At 39.2% G+C, this 21538-nt stretch overlaps 1 protein-coding gene across 2 annotated transcripts in view; it reads right to left on the bottom strand.

The window, feature by feature from the left end:
• Nucleotides 1-235: 235 nt before the first annotated feature.
• Nucleotides 236-21538, bottom strand: part of Ar (androgen receptor) — a 176431-nt gene continuing 155128 nt past the window's right edge. Inside the window, exons 4-8 of one of the 2 annotated variants that reach the window (XM_051178490.1) lie at nucleotides 12189-12476; nucleotides 6795-6939; nucleotides 3187-3317; nucleotides 2202-2359; nucleotides 236-1413 (exon numbers count right to left, since the gene is read on the bottom strand). In XM_051178490.1, the coding sequence (XP_051034447.1) occupies nucleotides 1258-1413; nucleotides 2202-2359; nucleotides 3187-3317; nucleotides 6795-6939; nucleotides 12189-12476 (878 nt within the window). In that variant the 3' untranslated portion in view covers nucleotides 236-1257. The remainder of the gene's footprint in view (nucleotides 1414-2201; nucleotides 2360-3186; nucleotides 3318-6794; nucleotides 6940-12188; nucleotides 12477-21538) is intronic. The other variant, XM_051178492.1, reaches the window with a different exon arrangement.

Raw genomic sequence — 21538 nt, 5'->3', positions numbered from 1 at the left:
AGGGAGATCTTAGCAGTGTCTATGAACATGCCCAAAGAAGTGAACAAGCTTTACCACCATGGCTTAAATGCATTATAATGAAGTTCAGGTCCACCGAACACTGAAGAACTGTGGAGTGAGAATGTGGCTGGAAGGAGTCTACAGGTTCTTTAAAAGTAGAGGAAAAGGTGATTGCACTGAGGGATATAATCTATTTACTGTCCTTAAAGGAAGAATGGCTAAGCCATCACTTTCCTCTGACTCCAGCCACAAAGTTCCTCTATGGCTCACACATGAAAATATGGACATAGATCTGAATGGAGCCTTCCAAAGAGTCAGATCACTCTGCTCTCTTCTTACTGACATAACTTCAGTGGAAGTGGCCAAAGTTTTGGCTAAAGAGAACATTTCGTTCAAAGCTCTTAGAAAACCTATTGAAAGTCAGCTGAGGGTGGAAGCAGAGGTTGAGAGAGAAAATGATTTGAAGGAGGAGGCATTCACATGCAGACAAGTTTTCAAACAACAAGCACATTTCAGTACAATGAATTGCACTGCAACTGAGCACTCTAGTGCTCAGTGACAAAGGCTGTGGGGAAGTAATAGTTATCCACACTCCCCCCTTGTCCTCTTTTCTCTCTATCCTACCAGTAAGCTTTGGGGTCATCCTGCTCTTTAATAGCAATAGCCATTAGCAACAACTTAAGTTTCCTACAGAGAGACAGGATGAACTAAAACAGTGACTCTTCATGTACCTGTAATTTTTACTTTCTTGTCACTGCTGGCTTCTTTGGGAATCCTATGTGTTTATTTATTATTGTGAAGAAACAAACCTAGCATATTTTTTTTGGCTTTTTATTTTCTATGTTTGTTTCTTCCCCAGATACTTATAGCTCTCTAAACTTGACATGGCATAAGGTGAGTAAACATTTGAGTGGTTGGCACACAGCACAGTGCTGTAAACAAGCACAATTGACACTGGGCCACATGAGGATCACCACAAATTCAAAGAAATACAACACAACTCAAAACACAGGCAGAAGCCACAACAGGCAGCAAATTCAAAATGTGCCATGGGAGGGTGAAAGAGGGAGAGAAGAAGAAAATGAAAGAAAGAAAAGCCCAGGAAATAGAACAGAGGAACATGTTCACGACAGACTGTACATCAGTAGAGGAATTTCCCCCAAGGCACTGCAGAGAAGTAGTGCAGAATTATATAACAGGCAGAAGACATCTGAAAAAGCAAACAAGGTAGGTTTGGGTATGAAGGTTTTCAAATCTTCACTGTGTGTGGAAATAGATGGGCTTGACTTTCCCAGAAAGGATCTTGGGCACTTGCACAGAGATGATCTCTGCCATCATTTCAGGAAAGTCCACGCTCACCATATGGGACTTGATTAACAGGTCAAAAGTGAACTGATGTAGCTCTCTTGCAATCTGTAGGGAAAGTAAGAGACAGAACAAACATGGTTAACAAAATCTTGGCTTCTGCCCAGCTCTCCTCCCACCTTTGAATTCTAGTACCTTTAGCATTTTGTCCCAAGGCCTAACCTTGATCCTGCCTGGTGTGTGTGTGTGTGTGTGTGTGTGTGTGTGTGTGTGTGTATGAGACACACACACACACACACACACAGAGAGAGAGAGAGAGAGAGAGAGAGAGATCTACCCATTTGTTCATTAGAAAAATGATCTTCAAGGAGGCAGTAAGGGTTCCTAGAGATCATTTATACATTTATACCATTTCAAGTTCTCCGGCTTAGGACTGAGTGTTCCCATTTTCCTGTCTTCCATTGTGCTCTCTCTCTCTGTCTCTCTCTCTCTGCCTCTCTCTCTCTCTCTTACACACACAGACACACACACACACACACACACACACAAACACAGACACACACACGCAAACCCACATGTACATGAATCAAGGAAAAGAGGAAAGAAAAATATCTAGACCTGTTTTGTCTGCCTGGGAAATTCATATGCCTCAAGCTTCTTCCCTGAGACCCAGCTTCTCTGTACTTAACTCCTCCACCCCTTTCACAACATCCAGCTGGGACACTGTGACCTGTGTTCCTTTCTTCTCCATTGCATTTTCTTCTTGGACCATACTCAGAGCCAGAGGCAAATGGAAGCACCTCCCAACAGGTGGTGCCAGACCCTAGAGGAGCCTATTATCACTGGGCTCTATCAGGCTGCTCTCCCTGATAAAGCACCCTCTGTAGTTTGCTTACAGGCTGCACAGAATCCAGGAGCTTGGTGAGCTGGTAGAAGCGCCTTGAGCAGGATGTGGGATTTTTTCTTTTGCATGCAATGATACGATCGAGTTCCTTGATGTAGTTCATTCGAAGTTCATCAAAGAATTTTTGATTTTTCAGCCCATCCACTGGAACTGATGTGGGATGAAGACAGAATGGGGAGGGGAAGCATGCCCACGAAGGAGCATTAGACAAAGCACCAAGTTTTCTGACCACAAATTTGACCCCCCACCCACACACACACAGAAGGAACTGTCTATTTGGCTTTCTGTCAGTTGAAGTCTTTGTTCCTGAGGCCTTCAGAGTAAAGGATTTTCTGCACTTAACATGGTCAGGAGCTAGATAAAATACACTGAACTTTTTGTGTCTAGGTTTTTCATGTACCCATTTCTAAGGTCCCAAACTTTTTTGTTATCCATCCAACTGTGATTTAGACATTCAAAAAACCTGGCTTATCCAATACCAAATACCTTAATTCTCTCCCATCACACTTTTCTTAGAGGAGACATTAAAGAAAGCTTCCTTGGTTGCCAAGTAAGCCCTGTTTCAGTTGCTTCTATCAGCCTTCTTTGGTTGCTAGAATAGGAAATGTCCTCTAGGAAGTGGTCCCTCCTGTTGTACTCCTCTGCCAGGAATGCAAGGTGGCTCATGACTGTTACTACAGTAGAGACTATAGGATATGTCAGAGGCCCTTTACTTCTTTAAAGGCCTTCTCTCAGTGAGGAAATGAGAGTACAGAAACTGGTAGAGGCTTAATTCTACCCATGTAACTGATCTACACATGAAATTGGTCTTTGTAAGGAGACAGGATGCTGAGGAGACATGGAGGGTGGAGTGAGGGAGAGAGAAGAAAGGGAATGCCCAGGAGCGGCATATTCCCTAATAACAGTTTTATGGAAAATGCAGGCCTCTTGGAACCTCTGTGCTCCTAGTGGCTTCCTCTGCAGACCCAGGTACTCACTAATGCTGAAGAGTAGCAGTGCTTTCATGCACAGGAATTCCTGGGGGGTTATCTGGAGCCATCCAAATTCTTGAGACAGGTGCCTCATACGCACACACTGGCTGTACATCCGAGACTTGTGCATGCGGTACCTACGCAAGAGATACATAGAAGAAAAGAAGAAATGAAGGGAGGCTTCCAACCAGCATGGAAGTAATGTTTCTTGGAGCCCCTCCCTCCCATTATTCTCCAAGAGAAGCTGGCTGTTTGTCCTGTTACAACTGTCCTCCAAACTTCTGATATCCAGATAAGTACTCATCTTCTCCTGCCAGGATATGGTTTAACACATGGAATTTCCAGATCTGCATTTCCTTTCTGTTGCCTGAGTCAGGGACAGGAAAGCATAACCAAATGAACACAATGGGGCAGGGACATAGTCTCCCTGACTACAATGTTAGGATCTCAGCTACAGCCAGAGCCAGGACCTGCCATCTAGACAGCCCATCTCAGGAATTCTCAGAGAGACTACCAGGCAATCTGCTGTTAATGTAAAAGAATGTCAAGATTTGCAAGTAGCCACAGGTGTTTATCTTGTCAACACCCCTGCCTGCCGCTTCCTGTAATAGAAATGTAATCATTTCTTTAAAAACACCTAGCAATAGATATAAATTGCACATTGTCCGTTCACAATAATTTACAGTGCTTCTAAATATGCGGGGTGTTTTGCAATGCCTATTCTCAATGTCCACTGCAGATGGGAGCCCACTCCCTCAAAGACTGGCTGTTCTTTACCACAGTTTGGGAGTTGTAAACATCTGTGTGCTGCTTTCTTATAGTGAGTTGTGAACAGATTATCACATTATCACCTATAAATTATATGGGGAAGTGGCCAAGGCTCAGACAGCTTCAGGATGCAGGCAACCTCTCTGTTCCATGTCTAGCTAAGGCATGTCTCTAAGAAAAGACACAGGATCCCCAATTAGGAGGCATTTAAATTGAGATTTAAGTTGAGAAGTGTGTGCATGTGTGTGTGTGTGTGTGTGTGTGTGTGTGTGTGTGTGTGTGTGTGTTGAGAGAGAGAGAGAGAGGGGACAATTCATTTGTAGCATGCAGAGAAAGAAAGGAAGGGGAATTTGACACCAGCTTAAGTGCCTAAGTAATGAGAACAAAGACCTCCCAGATGGACTATAAAGGCCATGTTTTGATATTCTAGTTCCCAAGCCACTAGCCCAGTGCACAGGCTGAGCAAGCAGGCTTATCAGTGCCTGGGCAGAAGCTCTGCAACCTATCTCATAGAGACCTTGGCTGCCCTGCAGAAGGAGAAAAGGTAGCAGGTGGTGAATTATTCAATCCAGGCTGAACTCCAACTGGACAAGGGAAGTGTTTAGATGGTATCACAAGTCAATTGAGCAGAACAGTGCTGCTCTAAGCTCTTTTACCCTAGAGGACATTTGAGTAAGTTCTGCTTTCCTTGGAACCTGGCTGTGTGCCTGTCTCCATTGTATTTGCATGCCTATGTTTATGTCAACACTGCAGTGTTTGAAATCATGGTCCTGGCATAAAGGATTCCTAGAATATTGCTGGAGGCCCCTGAGACAGAAGAGACAGGGGATGGAGAAGAGAGAAGAGGAAGAAGTAATGGAAGGGATTCAAAGAGGAAATAAACAGGAAGCAGAAAGAAAGAGTTGGGAGAGAATTAAAGGAAGGAAAATGAAAGGGCAGTAGGGGGTAAAAATAAGGGTTAGGGATGGAATTCAAAAAGAGAGCGGAAGTAGGCATTGATAAAAGAGAAAAGTGAAGATTGGAAAACAGTAAATGTAGTGCCTGGCACATGGTATGTGCTTAATTAATGATATGCAAGGAAGGTGTTGTTACATTATTCATCATTCTATTGTGAGAGATGGATGATTCAGAGAACTTCAGCAATTCTCCCATGGTTACAGAGCTAGCATTTAAGCCCATTTCCCTTACAGCATGAGAATTCCACAGACGGAAAGAATGAAGGAAACTTTACTGAGAATAGGCTTTGGCATTGCATAGAGCAGCACATGGGTTTTCCCAGCTTCAAGTTCCCATCTGTCCCCCTTGACCTCAATTGACAGCAATTAGAGTTTTCATCTGGGAAATAATGCATTCCCAGTGGAAAGTAAACATGTATGGGATCAGATTGGGTCTCAAAAATGTGTGAAATCTTATTTATCAACCAGGTATTAGGAAAACTAAACATAATGCATTATACAAAACTACATAACATCTTGTACATGAAAACATTTCAAAATGTCCACAGTATCTATGTTGCGAAGCACTGGTCTAGATTTTTTAAGGAGTCTGATGGCTTTAATGCAATTGGTAAAAATGGGAAGGAGACTTTTGAGACTTGATAGAGCTAAGCATGAAACCTTCAGAAGTTCTGTGGCATCTTCTCATGAGACCTAGCTACAAAGCTGAGGCAGGCTGCCATAGGCATAATGGGTGAGAGAAGAAAGTGGTTATTTAGAAATTGACCACCCAAAGTTGTGGGGCTTTACAACATCTGCCCCAGAAGATGGCATCAAAGGTAACTCTTGGAAGGTCTGGAAACCAAAGTCCTGGTGGCTATTCTTAGTTTCTGACTACCAGGGTTGGCTAGGTTGAAAGAGAGCAGCTGGGGACACTTTCTCTGCCTTTCATGACTCCGCTGTGTTTTAAGGAACCACAAGCCGGTGGATTTCATTTAAAGGCCTGAAGGAGGAGGAAGGTTAATTCCTTCCCTGACTGAAGGGATTTTCTGTAATGAATCTAGCTTAAGGTTGGGAGAGTTATTCTGATCGACTCCATTCATAGTGCCCCTGCAAAACGTTAGATAGTGGGTGTAGAAGACACTATCACTATCAGGAAAAGGGAGAAAGGACATGAGAATGGGATATCTAGCTGGTTCCCTTCCCTTTCTTTTTGTTCCCCTTCTCCTTCCTTTTCCCACCCTCTTTCCATTCATTTTTCTTTTTCCTTTCTTTCTTGCCCGAAGAGAGAAGATGTTACTTTGCAGCCTATAGGCTGGTGGCTGGCTGGCTTTGAATGTCCTACATACGTAAACTTAATCTTGAACTTGAACTCCTGATCCTCCCATCTCAGTGGTTTGAATACTGGGATATTTTGAGCCACTCATCATCCCTTGCCCAAAAGGTTTTTTTTAAGTCTTTTATTTTATTTTTTTTTTAAACTATGGGCCAGGAAGTCCACATCGATTCTCATTTAAAAATGAGTCTAAATGTCTAAAGATGGGTAATAGCAGAACTAAGACTTTAGGAGAGAATATAATTCCAAAATTTAAGCCCTTGGTCAAATTCATGAAATATAAATATAGCTGGTAGGAAGACAAATAAGAATTCGATCTATTTAAGAAAAAGGAAATGGCGGACCCATTTTTTTTATACAAATAATCTCTCACATCCCAAAAGACATGAATATATATATGCAAAGATATCTGATTATTTTGAGAACTCAGTGAGACAGGTTTTTAGGAAGTACTGAGAATAGTCCTGGCGTGAAAGTCATTTCTTAACCAATAGTGACTGATATAAGCTGACTGACAGAAGTCCTCAGTGGTAGCAGTAGCAGAGGAATACAAGGATGGTCATAGGAATACTTACTCGTTGAAAACCAGGTCAGGTGCAAAGTAGAGCATCCTGGAGTTGACATTGGTGAAGGACCGCCAACCCATAGCAAACACCATGAGTCCCATCCAGGAATACTGAATGACTGCCATCTGGTCATCCACATGCAAGTTGCGGAATCCTGGAGAAGATGGGACAAAGGCAAAGTCAGATTGTCGTTGGTGGGCTGAGTTATGTCTGAGCCTCTGATTTGTTGAGAAATTGGTTCCCACATAGCCACTGAAACGCCCTAAAGAATATTAGTAATTGCGCCTGAGGGAAGGGTGGTGAAGAAGAAAAATGTGCACAATGGGGACCAATTCTTCTTCACTGAGCTCTTCCAATGAGATCATGGTAGCATCAGAAAAGGTACTGATATTTGGGGAAAAGTCATAATCTCACATTATTTATAGTGAGTTGACTCTTTTCTAAGCACTTTTCTTCTATTACTGATTTCATCCTCACACAGATAAATAATACATACATAGGTCCTTTTGTCATCCCCATTCTGTGCATTAGTAAAAATGATTTACAGAGAAGCTAAGTAATGTGTTCAAGGTTATATGGCTGTATCAAGCAGACCGATTTCCCAAGTCCACATTCTTGATCATTACACCATTGGCAAGATACAGTTTAATTGCCAGTTCTCCTACGTAGACAGTTCTCACTTTACAAAGCTGTCTTCTAGTTGTAATCTGATGTCAGCTATGCCACAAGTGGGAGGGGGATACTCTTACATATCTGCAAATGATGGGAGGTGTTTAAACAAGCAATATTTTCTCCACACCTCCTTTAGGCTTTTTTCTTCCACTAATCTCTTTCCTTTTTTCTTACTTAATTTTAACCCTCTAGTTTTATATCTGCATCACACCTAAGCTGCTGCTGTTATACAGAAAAAGGCTCTTTATGAACTGCACCAGTAGACTAATTTCTTGTCTCTTGCCTTCTGACAAATTAGGTCCCACCTCTTTAAAACTTACAAGTTTTTCAATGCCTCATGATATTCCGGGCCTCTGCCTAGGTAGATACCTTTGCCTAGGATATAACACACATGTGAGTGTTTTTCAAGAACTTTCCCCAAAACTACCTCCATTGTGGAACATTTTCCAACTTATCTAAGAGCATGGAGCAATGATTACCCCTTTACCTTTTCAAAGAACCTGGAGCAGTTTTTGTCAACTAAAGAGCTCAGTTCCCAATATTGTGAATTAGAAATGGACAAAGCATTATTCTCTACAAGACTTCAAGCTTCCCATCCATCATTAATACAGAGCCTAGCCTAGGTATTTGACTGGACACTTGGAAAATATTAGTCAGACACATGAAGTGTGGATCCTCATTAGTTTTCATTCAATTTTTATAAAGTGGGAATTTGATTTCTTCTAAATAGCTTCCCTTAAGTGCAGGAAGCAGCCTCCATAATGTTGTATCAGTAATAACTCATAGGTAGAACATGTAGGCCAATTTTCCGGAAACTTTCCAATTCTTTGCATGATTAAAAAAATGTAAAAGTATTACCCCACAGATCACCCTTACCAGTATCACTCTCATTTTTCTCCTACAAATTCAGAAGTACCATTAAGAATGTTTCTTTGAATTTGGAGTAAGCATCTGTGACTTGACCTCATTTTTTTCTAATGACCCCAGATGACAGGCAATGTGACACTTACTTTATCAACATAGTACCTAACGATTAGGGCAGTTATGTGACTTGCAGTCAACATGGCTAAACTAGATTTGGAATTCAGGAATTTTAGTTCTGTGTTCCACTCTTTCTTTTAAACATCTTCTGGTTGTCACAGCTCAGAGGTTATTCAGGTCATCTGCTTTTCTTTACCATGGGCTCAGGTGTAATGTCTTCATGATCAAAATGCTCTCTGCACACTCACCTACACACTTACCCCTTCCATTTTCATTTTGTTTTGGATCTCAAGTCTCTCAATCATATTCTATAATCTTAGTTCCCAGGCCAGTGCTTCTCTCTTCATTGTATTGACAAATGAACAGACTGGCTGGAGCCTCAAACTACAGAGCATTTCTCTCCCAGAATCCTTCTATATTATAGAATCCCTGACACTGATCCTACCCCGTTGAAGACAAGAGGCCAGGTTTAATGAGGCAATAGTTAAGGTTCACCCGAAGAAAGAGTCCTAGGAGTTTGTACACTGAGAATCTGTAGTGTGATGCAGTAGATAGGAAAAAAAACTGGTTAGTAAGCTTTGATCTTCTGGTGGAATGTGTGACTCTGAAGGTATGTGTAGGGGGAAGTATTAAACTGTGTAGGTATCAAAATAAGTATACAGATGCTCCCCCCACCCAATTCTCCAATACCAGAAAACTAACAAAAAGATGAAAGGGGATCATTTCAGTTAGAGTGTAATAATAATTAACAGTACTTATAGCTGCTAAGCACTCAGACACAGTGCCTTTGTACACATGAAAAATGTAGAATACCAGGTTTCCATTATAGTTGCATTATGTTTGTAATACCCAACTGTTCTTTTAATATATAGCTTTTGAAGTAGCCTATTCAGACTACATGGATAATAAGGGAAGACAGGGGAAAATTGTAGTCTTAGGCTATTGTTAGGTTTTTCTGGTGAAATGAGAGGAATTATGCTCAGGTTTTGAGACACAACCATCAAGGAATAGATGATTCTTTGTTTTCTAATTAGAATTCAATCAATATTATTAATAGTAACAATCCACACTACTGAAGTATATGTTCTCATGTCTGGGACAATTTGTGAAAAACAGATCCAGGACATTTCTGTTGTTCTATTGCATTGGCCAGCCAATACACAGTTCAAACCTGAGAACAATGTCTAAGGAAGGCTGGTGGTAATTTAGAATGACCTTAATGCAAGGTGTAGATTTAGGACTCAAGCATAATTCTAGGCTACCATCTAGAAAGCAGCTACTGTTTCACCTCCTGTGCTAAGTGTTCTGTATACATAAACTATAGGCCACTGACAGTTCTCCAAGTGTTCTATCATTTCCAGAGATGAGGAAAGGGTTAGTTGCACAAAGACCCTTGATTTACTCAAAGTTTATATATCAAGCCAAAGCTAGGATTCCAATCCAAAATCTATGTGATTTTAAATATGCTGTGCATATACAATTGATTCACGTGTCTCCAACTTTAATTATAATTATTAGTGTACCAGGCACCTTATGAAAATTTTTCCAGATATTATCATCACCACGGAAAATGTACAATAAAATTCATCTGACTAGGTTATTGTATAGGACAGAAACTCAAATGTTGAATTGCAAATTACTTGAACTAGTAGATGATTATGGACAATTTGAATAGCCATTCTTATGAATGCAGTAATCAGTTTCCTTCAGAAGCTATTCTTCTAAATGATTCTGTCATTTATTCTGGTCATTTATTCTGGAAAGACAGATGCTAAACTGATTTTTTTTGCTCACAGATTTTTTTTTTAATGCAAGGAGAAGACTTCCCATGCTGAGGTTTGAGTTAGACTTTCCAGGTAAAAGAAATTCTTCTATGGTCATTTGCACTAGGTTATTTGTAAGGCCACCGAATTAAAAGTCAAAGCATATGAGTTCAAGCTCTGATTCTATTTTTACATAACTAATGCAGTAAGTTAGTTCACTTTTTTGAGCTGAGGTATGTGAAAGAGAAATAACAAGATGATTTCTGAGACTCATATATATGGAAAGGCTGTGAATCCTATAAAATGAGACATGTTAAATATTTGAAATTGAGAATCACCATTAAAAATGACATCAAGACGTCCAGCTGGACAAATGATAATAATGTTTTTTTTCTTGTTTGTATTCTTGCTCCCCATGTGAACTCTCAGTTTTGGCACAGTGCATATCCAGTGACAGTCCTTGGGCTTCCTGCCCAATAATCTTATTGGCTACTTAAACTCTGTTTTCTGATGTGAGAAAGTAGTATTGAAGTTCTAGAAGCTGGAACAGGGGCCTTGTGAATTAGAAATACAAATTCAATTCTTTACAAACAAATTGAAATTTTATAAAAGTAGAAATCCCATTACATGAGAAGGTGGCCTTCCAGGAGGTTTTTACCCATCATTGTAAAGGCAAAAATGACCAAACCAGAGAGTCATTATACACAACAGCTAGAGTTCATAGCTTGGAGGTAGTTGGGAATTAGGAGGGCCTGGACTCAAGCTGTATTTACTTTATTTATGTATGTACATGTGTGTTTTTGTCTTTAACTGTAAGACAATCATATTCTATGTAAAACAGAGGGATGAGCACCTACTTCATAGGGATAAACCAATCAGAAAGCTGCTTTGTTTCCACTAAAAGGAATAAAGGTTTTTATTAAAAAAGAGGGTTAATCTTTGATTTCACAGGAAGAGAGCTGGTTGTTGAAAATTTAAAAGAATTTTTTGAATCATATAATCTTGGAATTAGGAGGTTCTTTAAAGAGCATATGCTTCATTGCCTGTCAAAACTAATTCTCAACAGCCAGAAGATTCTGTGCTAGTGACTACCAGGTTATGTTGTAGTTTGACGTAGTGCTGAGGGAGATAAGATGGTGAGGTGGTGAGGATTAGGTAGAGAGAGATTCTGCCTTTAAATCTATGGAGTGGGTCACTTGTATCTGTGCACAATGCTTTTTAAGAAACAAGCAATTTGTCTGTTTAAGGAATGTTTGCGACTCCATAGGTAGAAGCTATCTAATGCCTCCATAATCCATTATAGTTAAATAATAAGGATTGTTTAAATAATAAATAGCCTAGTGAGGAAGTGAATTCCCATTTGTTACTGGAGGTATCTTAGAGAAGTAAGAAAATCATTTGGTAGATTTTTCAGCACTACCTAACCTTTCTTCCCACTATGATTTCTAAAGTACTGTTAAGCAAACAAACAAACCAAAAAAAAAAAAATACTAAGGGTTCCTTCATGTGAAGTTTAAAAGTTATCAGGTTAGTTCAAGATACTCTTGATATGCACAGATAAAGAGACAGACACAGAAGGGTAAAGGGTCACAAATGGTTTTGAACAGAGCTAAGACAAGAACCTGAGTATTCTGGCTTCCGAATTTCTTTCTACCATTTCAGGTAATTCCTGTGGGATAGCTCAGATTTAATACTTCCTCTGGAATGAACTTACATGTTTACATGTAGAAGAATATCTTGATGTGGGGTTACACGACAAAGTATGATTACTGGGCATCAGTGGAGTCATATGGGATACTGACATGCTGAAAGCTCTTGCTTTCTGACTCTCAATTTCTTTAATGTTTAAAGTTAGACTTTTTGTATGACAATCATTTATCCACAGTGTGGCATTGAGTACTGCTTGAGTTAATGAGTGCCTGGTCCAAAGAACCATTCACTTAACATGATATTCTTTATCCCACATCCTCATTTTCCTTTTCCTTACCAGGCAAGGCCTTGGCCCACTTGACCACATGTACAAGCTGTCTCTCGCCGAGCTCGTTGAGGCTAGATAACAAGGCCGCAAAGGAATCAGGCTGGTTATTGTCATGTCCAGCACACACCACTCCTGGCTCAATGGCTTCCAGAACATTAAGAAAGATGGGCTGACATTCATAGCCTTCAATGTGTGATACTGTCATCTTCTGGGATGGGTCCTCAGTGGGGCTTCCAGCACTGGAATTTTCTCCTTCCTCCTGTAGTTTTAGATTTCCAAGTTTTTTCAGCTTACGAGCTATTGAGAAGTAAAAGAAATTGTATTTATTTTCAGTGGCCAAAATTACACACTATAGTTGCCCTGTTAGGAAAAGTGACTGAGCTGAAAAAAAAAATTAGGTCTTTCTCTCTGGTCACAGAGTCTAAGTTTCTGAAGGACAAATATTTATTCAACGATGGTTGAATGAATGAATTATCCGCCATCCATGCTAATCCCTTGTTGTTTTCTCCTTTGGTCCATGTTCCAGGCCACTATAGTATATCCTTAAATTAGCTCAGCCTGGGACTTTCAGTTGATTCATTCAGAAAAAAAATCATGAATTATTTCTTTATTTGTCTGTTCTCCACACTTACATTGGAAAGATTGTTTTTAGGTAATATAAAGAATGTAGGCCCAGATAAAATATTGTAGAAGATAAATAAACACCCACAAACAATTCTAAGAAGTGCCAGACTAGTAAAATCTACAACAGAGATATCATAAAAGGAAAAAAAAATGTATTTCTACATGGTGAGGTTATGAAATACTTTACCTCAAAGTTGGCAATTCACCTAGAGCTTAAATACTGATAAGAATTTCACCAGGATGAAATAGGTATAAAGGGCATGAAGAAATGGTAGAAACTAGAAATTAATGTGCCTATATTTTATATTGTATATGGGAAAAGACTGGTTATATCTATCATGTTATGAACAAACAATGGCCTGGTTTTAATGGACAATGTGTATTGTATTCAGAAGTACAGGTTTTGTCTTAAAGGTAATAGACCAATAATGAATATGAATACTGTAAACAAAACAATATAAATTTGTCTATATTTGATATTAAGAAGTACTGACCTATATATTATAGGCAAATTCTGATTGTTGTAAAGAAGAGAGTTAGGAAAATGCATCTATGTTAGAGAAAGTAACCCAAAAGACCTGGTGATTAAAGATCTGGACTCATTCTGTGCGTTCTAAATGGGTAACAAAAAGAATAAAAATTTGGAAACCAGTTCCCATTTTTCTGTATATACATTCTTTTCAGCACTGGGGACTGAACATAGTCAATACTCAATAACTGCTCATCACCTAGTCAATATCCTAAGTCCTCTCTTTTTCTTAGTAACTAGAATTTAACAAAGCTGGTCAGGCTTGCTTTAAATTTACTCTGAAAGGTGGGTAGGCCTTGGATTTGTGATTCTTCTGTCTCAGTTTCTCAGTAGCTGGAAGTACAGGTCATTGCTACCAGGTTTAGCTCTCTCTCTCTCTCACATACACTTATTGGTACTTAAGGTTCTCTGTGGACAGCAAGATTGCCACATACTCATGTAAAGATTCAGATACTAGATTTACAGCAATTGAGAATTTATGTATCAGATGGAAATGAAGTTTAGAAAAGACTCTGAAAATCCTTTATATCCTCAGACTACCAAATCATCCCATATTGGGAACAATGAGCAGGAGTTTTCTGGTGTCCTTCTTCCTACCACACATTAAAAAGAACCTCAGATGTTGTCTGATTGATATTCATAGTTGATCATGTACCATAACACATATTGATATTCTTCTTCAGCAGAGGAGAAGAAATGGAAGGTAAAGAGTTAGAGCCCATAATAGTATTAAATATATAATATACTGTTCATGACTCTATTATTTCTTTATACAAATGGAAATCATACTGGCATGCAGCTGTTAGGATGCTAGTTATAAAATTCTTTACAATAACCACAGCCCAAACTCAGTCACTAAGAACCACTTTCCTGACATGCTCAAACACATATTCCCTTGTGTGTGAATATTTGCATGTGTGCATATGCATGAACACACACACACACAATTTAAATATCCTCTGGCATTCCAACGGTTACTTTGTTCTATTTTCCCTAGCTATTATATTGATAAGTATAAATAATTGAAAAGGTTGTAACTCTGAGATCTAGCAGAAGCAGATGTACTGAGAGTAGACCATAAACTTTATTTTACTCTAATCCTTTAAAATAATAAATAAAGAAATAAACACAAAACAAAGAGAAGCTGATCACTCAATTCAAGTGCATCAATGTAATAAAACCTACTATATATCTGTTTCTGGCTTTGTAGAAAATCGACATATCTGGAACAGACTTTAAGCCATAATAAGAAAAGTAAAACCTTTACTGCAAACTTTATTGTACTCTCACTCAGTAAATCAAATTTATAATAGATTGCATGTTCATATCAGCATCTGAGACATGGAGGAGAAAATGGTGCATAAAAGAGGGGTGTTGAGAAGAAGATGGGGAAGCCTGGGATCCCAACTTTGCCATATGACCTTGTTCAACAATCATTTCTTCAGGATTTGGGCATACACAGTAATAAGGAGATATGTACTTCCATTGCCAACTCCCATCTCCCACTTCAAGGCATATGGCTGGGGGTTTGGTATGAACCTAGACCATCTACTCCTAGAGCAGGACTGGCCTTCACAATGTTTGCCATTTGCTGAATCCATTTCTTTCACTGGGTCTATTTCTTATACATGTCCCTACCAACTTGTGATGCCTACAGAATGCCCTTGTGGTGCAGTTTCCAGAAAGACCCCACTCTTATTGCTAGTGCTTTTTAGTCTTGAGCTTAGGGAAAAAAATAATCTCAATGGTTTGAACCTTCTTTAAGTAGAAAACACACTTTCTCTGTACTTTCTCTTGTGACTTTTTCAAGGAGTCTGAATCCCTAAAGTTTTCTCTTTCTTGACTACAATCTTTACTCCTGACAGTGGGCTTTAGTAGCATTGCATCTAGAAATGCATTAACAGAAAGTTCTGAAAATACTCAGTTCCCTGCCTAAATGAACACATATTTGGGGTACTGTAGTGGTAAAAATATTCATAGCTTGGCAACCAGGAAGAGTCCTTAGAAATCATCTTATCCAGTGTTCATAGGTTCAAATTTATTCACAATGTACCCATGAAATACAATGTATAGATACGTGTGTAGAAGAATGGTTGGTATTCTGCTTGGCAAACTGGGATAAAATGTCTTACTACCATCCTATCCCTAGAAGACATTCATGTAGCATGTCAAATCTCTCACGAAATGCATGTATTCTAATCTACATTCAACCCTTACCTATCACTTTGAGAATTCTTGTATTAATCCAAAATTTGAAATAAAAGATGGGGAAGTTGAATTCTAATGATCATGAAGAAGTTTAGTGACAAAGATAGGATTGGAACCTAGGATCTTAGAGTACTTTTTTGGAAGTAATTTTATTAATTTGTTTACTTAAAAATCATACATATTTTTGGTTTTATTTCAGTATAAATTTAGATGTACATAGGGATTCTTTTTATAACTTATTCATTCCTTTAAATTTTATTTTACATTACAACCACAGTTCTTCCTCCTCTCCCTCCTTCTGCCTCCCCTTGCCTCCCCCCCAGATCACAACCAGCCCACTCCTCCTCAGGGGTAAGGGCTCTCATGAGGAATTAACAAAGTGTGACACAATAGGTTGGGGCAGGACCAAGCCCCTCTCCCCTGTATTAAGACTGAGCATAGCATCCCACCATAGGAAATGGGCTCCAAGAAGCTAGCTTATATATCAGGTTTGTAATGTGGTCCTTCTGCCTGCGGCCCCTCAGATAGTTCAAGTTTCAGAACTGTCCCCCACATATGGAGAGACTAATTCAGTCCCTTGGAGTCTCTACTGCTGTGAGTCTAGAGTTCATGAGTTTCCATAAGCTTGGCTCAGCTGTCTCTGTAGATTTCCCCATCACTATCTTGCCCTCCGTTTTTCATAAATTCCCTCCTCCTTCTGTTTGACTGTATTATGGAGCTAGGTCTGGTTCTTGGTTGTGGATCTCTGTGTCTGGTTCCATCAGTTGCTGAATGGGGGCATTCACTAACCTGATTACAAGGGAAAGTCAGTTTTGGCACCCTCTCCATTATTGTTAGGAGTATTATCTGAGGTCCTCCTTCTGGATTCTTGTGAATTGCCCTAGCACCAGGTTTCTCCCTAACCCCATAATGGCTCTCTCTATTAAGATATCTTGTTAGTTGCTCTTCCCCTGTATCTCTCCCCCCTCTAGACCATCACATTCCCTCATGTTCTCATTCTCCCTCCCCTTTCCCTTACCACCCCCATACCCAGTTTGTCTAGTAGATCATACCTAATTTCCTTTCCCAGGGTGATCCATGTGTCCCTGTTTGTGTCCTCTTTGTTACCTAGTTTCTGTAGAGCTATGGATTATAGTCTGGTTATATTTTGCTTTATATCTAATATCCACTTATGAATGAATACATGCCATGTTTGATGTTATTCTTAATTTAAAATCTCTTATGACTCATTGCTTCTCTTTCACTAGTTTATTCCTGCTCTATTTCAGTGTGTGACTCTCTGAGATCCTTACACTTTTTTTTAATGTAGTAGCCACGAGATCTGTGTGACTATTTAAAATAATTAAGACAAAGAAAATAAAAATGCAATGCTTGAGTCTCATTGGATATATTGCCACTGTTTAAAAACCACATATAACCAGTTACTACTAAATAGAACAGCACAGATAGAGAACATTTCCATTATTTCAGAGAGTTCTGTTGAATAGTGCCATAAATATGGCCTGCTCTCTGGGGCAGTTATTCTACTTGTCATATTATACTAAACACATTGATAATGAATCCAAAATGAATGTTACAGATGAACTCTGTATTGTATTCAAAAGGTACAGGGAAAAAGAGAAGTTAATATTGTTACTATCAGTGAGAGTTAGTCTATAGCCACTATTCTATACATCACTGAGACGATGATTGGTGGGCCTAAACAGATTCATTTGAAGCAAGATCAATATGCATAGAGACTGTGGGGGAAGATCCATCAAGGCAAAATTATTTCTATTTGCTTGAATTGTGCCAATAAGAACTTGGCTGGCATTTTCATATCTTCTTCCAGAGGTATAAAGTATCTATCTACTTGAAGAAGAGACTCAGCATTCCCATTTGCCTCTAGGTATCTGGTAATGTGCTGCTGTCTGTGTGAGCATAGTGGCTCCAGCCGCACCAGGTGTTCTGATCTAGCTGCCTGAAAAGTGTGGCTGTACTGAACATAATTGAAATCGGATTCCATTCATTCTGTGGGGATCCTCTGTTCTCTCTTTGCAGCAGAGGCCTGCATGTTGCTAGACGACTTGGAATCCTAGACAATGAAGCTTGCTAGCCTCAGCTGTTACTCAGTGCCCAAGGCCTTGTTTTCTTCCATGAAGGCTACCCCCATGCTCCTCCTTTCCCCTGCACCTGAGCCCCAGGGTCAAAGATAACTTTATAAGATACACACAAACTAATCACTATGTCAAAAAAGAGGCTTACTTAAACTAAGGAGCAAAACAGAGAGGGGGCAGCAAAAGTAGGTAGTTCTAATGCTATATATTAATTGCTTTATGTCTCATCACTGTTTTCAGACTTAGAGTAATAGCAAAGACAAAACAAAACAAAACAAAGGGATCATCACAAGGTATGATCTTGTTTCTATCTACTGGTATATCAGTCCGGGAAAGTGGAATTCTGTGAAAACTAGTCCCAGAACACCAAAGAACCTTTTCAAATCAGGTCATGCTGCATTTCTAAAGAGGCCTCCATATGCTTAATTTGTAACTTCTCTAGCCTCAATGGCCTTTAGGTGTGTTTCCAGATGAATTCCTTCTTTTCCAGGATTATATACCTTCCCACTCTCAGGCAGCTGAGAGGTGTAGGTGATGATTCTAAAGTCTTTGAAACTTTGAATTACTGTGCCAGGGATGCCTCTCTTCCCCATAGTTCTTCTTGGAATTTGGAATATCAAAGACTTATCTTCTGTGGAAGACTAATAGGATGGGATCCAAGATTCTGAGTCTCACAAGTATATACATCCTCATTCAGTTAGGCAGTCAAGTAGTAATGCAGTTGCTGTTGTGAAAGGACTTAGAAAATGGTATTAAAATCTCAACTCAGTTGAATGTTAAGGACATGGTTGAATCAGGTGAGCTTTAAAACTATTGAGCTCTTTCCATTAAGACGACCACCATTTGAGGAACTCAAAAAAAAAAAAATAAGATTTTCTGTAGCTGACTTTGAAAGTGAGGTTTTCCCCAAAGAAACTTAACTGTCCTTCCCACAGCAGCCATCAACTCCTGAGCTAGGGTTATAGTCTCAGTGCCCCTCATCTTCAATGTTGTAAGTTTTAATTGGCTGGTTTTTGCATAGGTGCATAGGTCTTATATGGTTAACCACAATCATTGTGTCTTTATGTATTCAATAGGCATTTCATGTCCAGGAGACACAGTGCTCCTCATCCTGGAGTTCTTTCATTCTTTCTGCTCTCTCTTCTAAGATGTTCCCTGAGCCTCGTAGGGTAGAGGGTAGTGGGTGGGCATAAAGAAATGTTATTCTGAACTGACAGAATTCTTTACATGAATTTGGCCTAGAGAGGATTGGGTTTTCAGCTCTGTATTGAACCCTATGAGACATCTAGAAGAATTAGGGTCAGTGGATCTAACTACATGACTTTAGGGTTAGAAGGTCAGTGGACTCCAATATTATGAGCCAAGGCAGCTTTAATCACCTCTAGGGAATCTTTCTTTATTCATATAGAAAAAAGAATAGTTAAAACAATTATATATATATATATGTATATAAACATATATATATATATATATATGTGGGGGGGGAGGTGTATACATAGTTGGAGGAGGGAGAATACATACACATGGAATTCTTAGGAATAAAAGGCTTTGAAAATAAGGGCTCTAGGAGGAAGAAGAAAAAAGTGACACTGAAATTTTAAAATGTTTTTATAAAGGGCTTATTGTTTCTTTGGTGATAATATTAGAGTCTTATGGTATGTATTACCATAAACAAATCCTTTGTTTTCTCCTATACTTTAGCTTTCAAATCCATTTGGTAAAACCCAATCTGATTACTCTATATGGCTACTTTTAAGAAGAAATGAGGTAAGCCTAGAGAGGTTTCTGAATCCTGTCTAAGTATATGCCAGTGGACAGGGTATGGCTATTCTCAAGAATGGATCTCTTGCAAGAAACACTTTGAAAAACTGCTTACAGTGGTAAATTGTGAGGAGTATCAGCTTTCATTTTTGGTGAAAGACTAAAGGCCCAACCAAGAGCTCTCTGAATCATTATATAATAGCAAGATCTAAGTCATGGGGTTGTGCCTTTACAAAAGGGGATGTATGTATATTGCTCAGCACAAAGTAGATTATGTAGGCCAATATATGATGACTTTCACTCTCACTAAGCCCTACATTACCATGTGTTCACACTCTTTATCCTAAACATGTAAATGTTTTGGAAAGAAATTAACTACTAAAATTTAGTAGGAAAGAGAATGATAGTTCAAAGGATTATTAGCTATCAGTCTAGTACACCAGTAGTCCTCAGGGCCTATGAACTTCTGTGGAAAGGCAAAGGGAACTTTAATATGTGTCCATACCCACTTTCAAATCATACCTGCAGTGGTATAGTCTACACCTACACTTTGGGTTCCATGTCAGATTTTATTTGAAGAAAATATTCCATTCTCAAAAACAGAGTTTGGGAACCTATATGCTATCCATGCCCTATTTTATAGATGGAAAGACTAAAGGGCAAAGGTAAGTCATGCCAAAACACAAAGCAGACTAAAAGACAGAAGCAGATGTCTCTTCTTTCAGGGTGGGATGCTTTCTTTCCTGCCAGCTTCACCAGAAGGCTATTAGTAAGAAAGGTCAAAAGCAAGGATTGGAAATGGATTGGGAAACATTAGGAGAAGGACAACAGGTAGAGAAGAAAACAGTCCTTGGCAAGCATGAAGTGAGAGCTTACCAGGGGACTGTGACCAAGTGGAATTAATAAATGTAAGACAAATACCCTCTCAGGCAAGAAGATTCCTTGGCCCCCACCTCTGCCTGCTGACTCCCATTCTCCTCCCAGTCCCAGCTCTTAGTTAGGGGAATAGCCAGGGGAAAGAATATCAAATTTTATCTTTCAAGGTTTATGTTGGACTATTTAGTCTAATGGTTTTTAGTTTGTGGAGGAGTAAACATAATTAATAATAGAATGATATGCAATGCTGTTCATCCTTGCCAAAGCACAGAAACTATATCCAAGTCTCCCTTTTCTGACTACTGAGCCAGAAGAAAGGGATTCACTGTCCAAATGCCATCCTGAGTGAGGAGCACAGGGTCATTACCCCAAACCTTCTCGTGAAAAATTGTCAAGCCTGGAAATGCTTTTGCATACCAGGCTTTTCCACTGGAAAAAGTAAGTACATGAATTTAGAGCATACATGCTTTTACAATTACATTTAAACTGACATTAAAAACAAATGCGAAACAGTCCATGCTGAACAGGTCAGCACGACCTGGAAAGCAAATGAGAGTTTCCTTTCTTTCTTTCTTTCTTTCTTTCTTTCTTTCTTTCTTTCTTTCTTTCTTTCTTTCATTTTTAAGAAAGAAAGAGAAAAAAGGGAAAAAAGGCCCAGTGTGTTAATAGGATTAATTATTTCAGTCTGTTGTAAATAAAAAAAAATACTATTGGTGTATTAATGGTTTTATTACAGGAAAATTTCACTAGCAGAAATATCCAGTATTCACGCAAATAAAAAACAGTTAAAATAAATAAACCACATTAGCCTTTCAATATACATTAGAAAAGTTCTCCTTGGCCAGATTAAAATTTTGCCCTGAGGAGAAGGAAATGCCTCTCCCAAATCCCTTCCTTGGCTTTTTCTCCCCCTGAATATGGCTAAGTAAAGGGAAAGAGAAAGACTGTATGCATACATGCAAGAGTGCCGTGTGTGTGTGTGTGTGTGTGTGTGTGTGTGTGTGTGTGTGCGTGTGTGTGGGTGCGTGTGCCTGTGTGTGTGTGTGCGCGCATGTGCATGCACGCGCGCTTAGCTGATGACTAGAAAAAGGAATGACAGGGCAGGAAAAGCATATCCCAAGCAAGGCAGAGTGAACATTTTTACTTTCATTTTTGTTTGTCCAGTCCTTGTATATTTTCAGTATGGAGGTTGTGGGAAGACAGAACAAAAAATTGAAAATGCTAAATGTCTCCTCTGTTACATCAGTACAATAGATGAAGTGTCT

This window comes from Phodopus roborovskii, unplaced genomic scaffold (genome assembly GCF_943737965.1).
Source record: "Phodopus roborovskii unplaced genomic scaffold, PHOROB, whole genome shotgun sequence".
Classification (NCBI taxonomy): Eukaryota; Metazoa; Chordata; class Mammalia; order Rodentia; family Cricetidae; genus Phodopus; species Phodopus roborovskii.
Note: the sequence above shows the minus strand (reverse complement) of the source record. Positions and strands in the feature narration are given on the sequence as shown.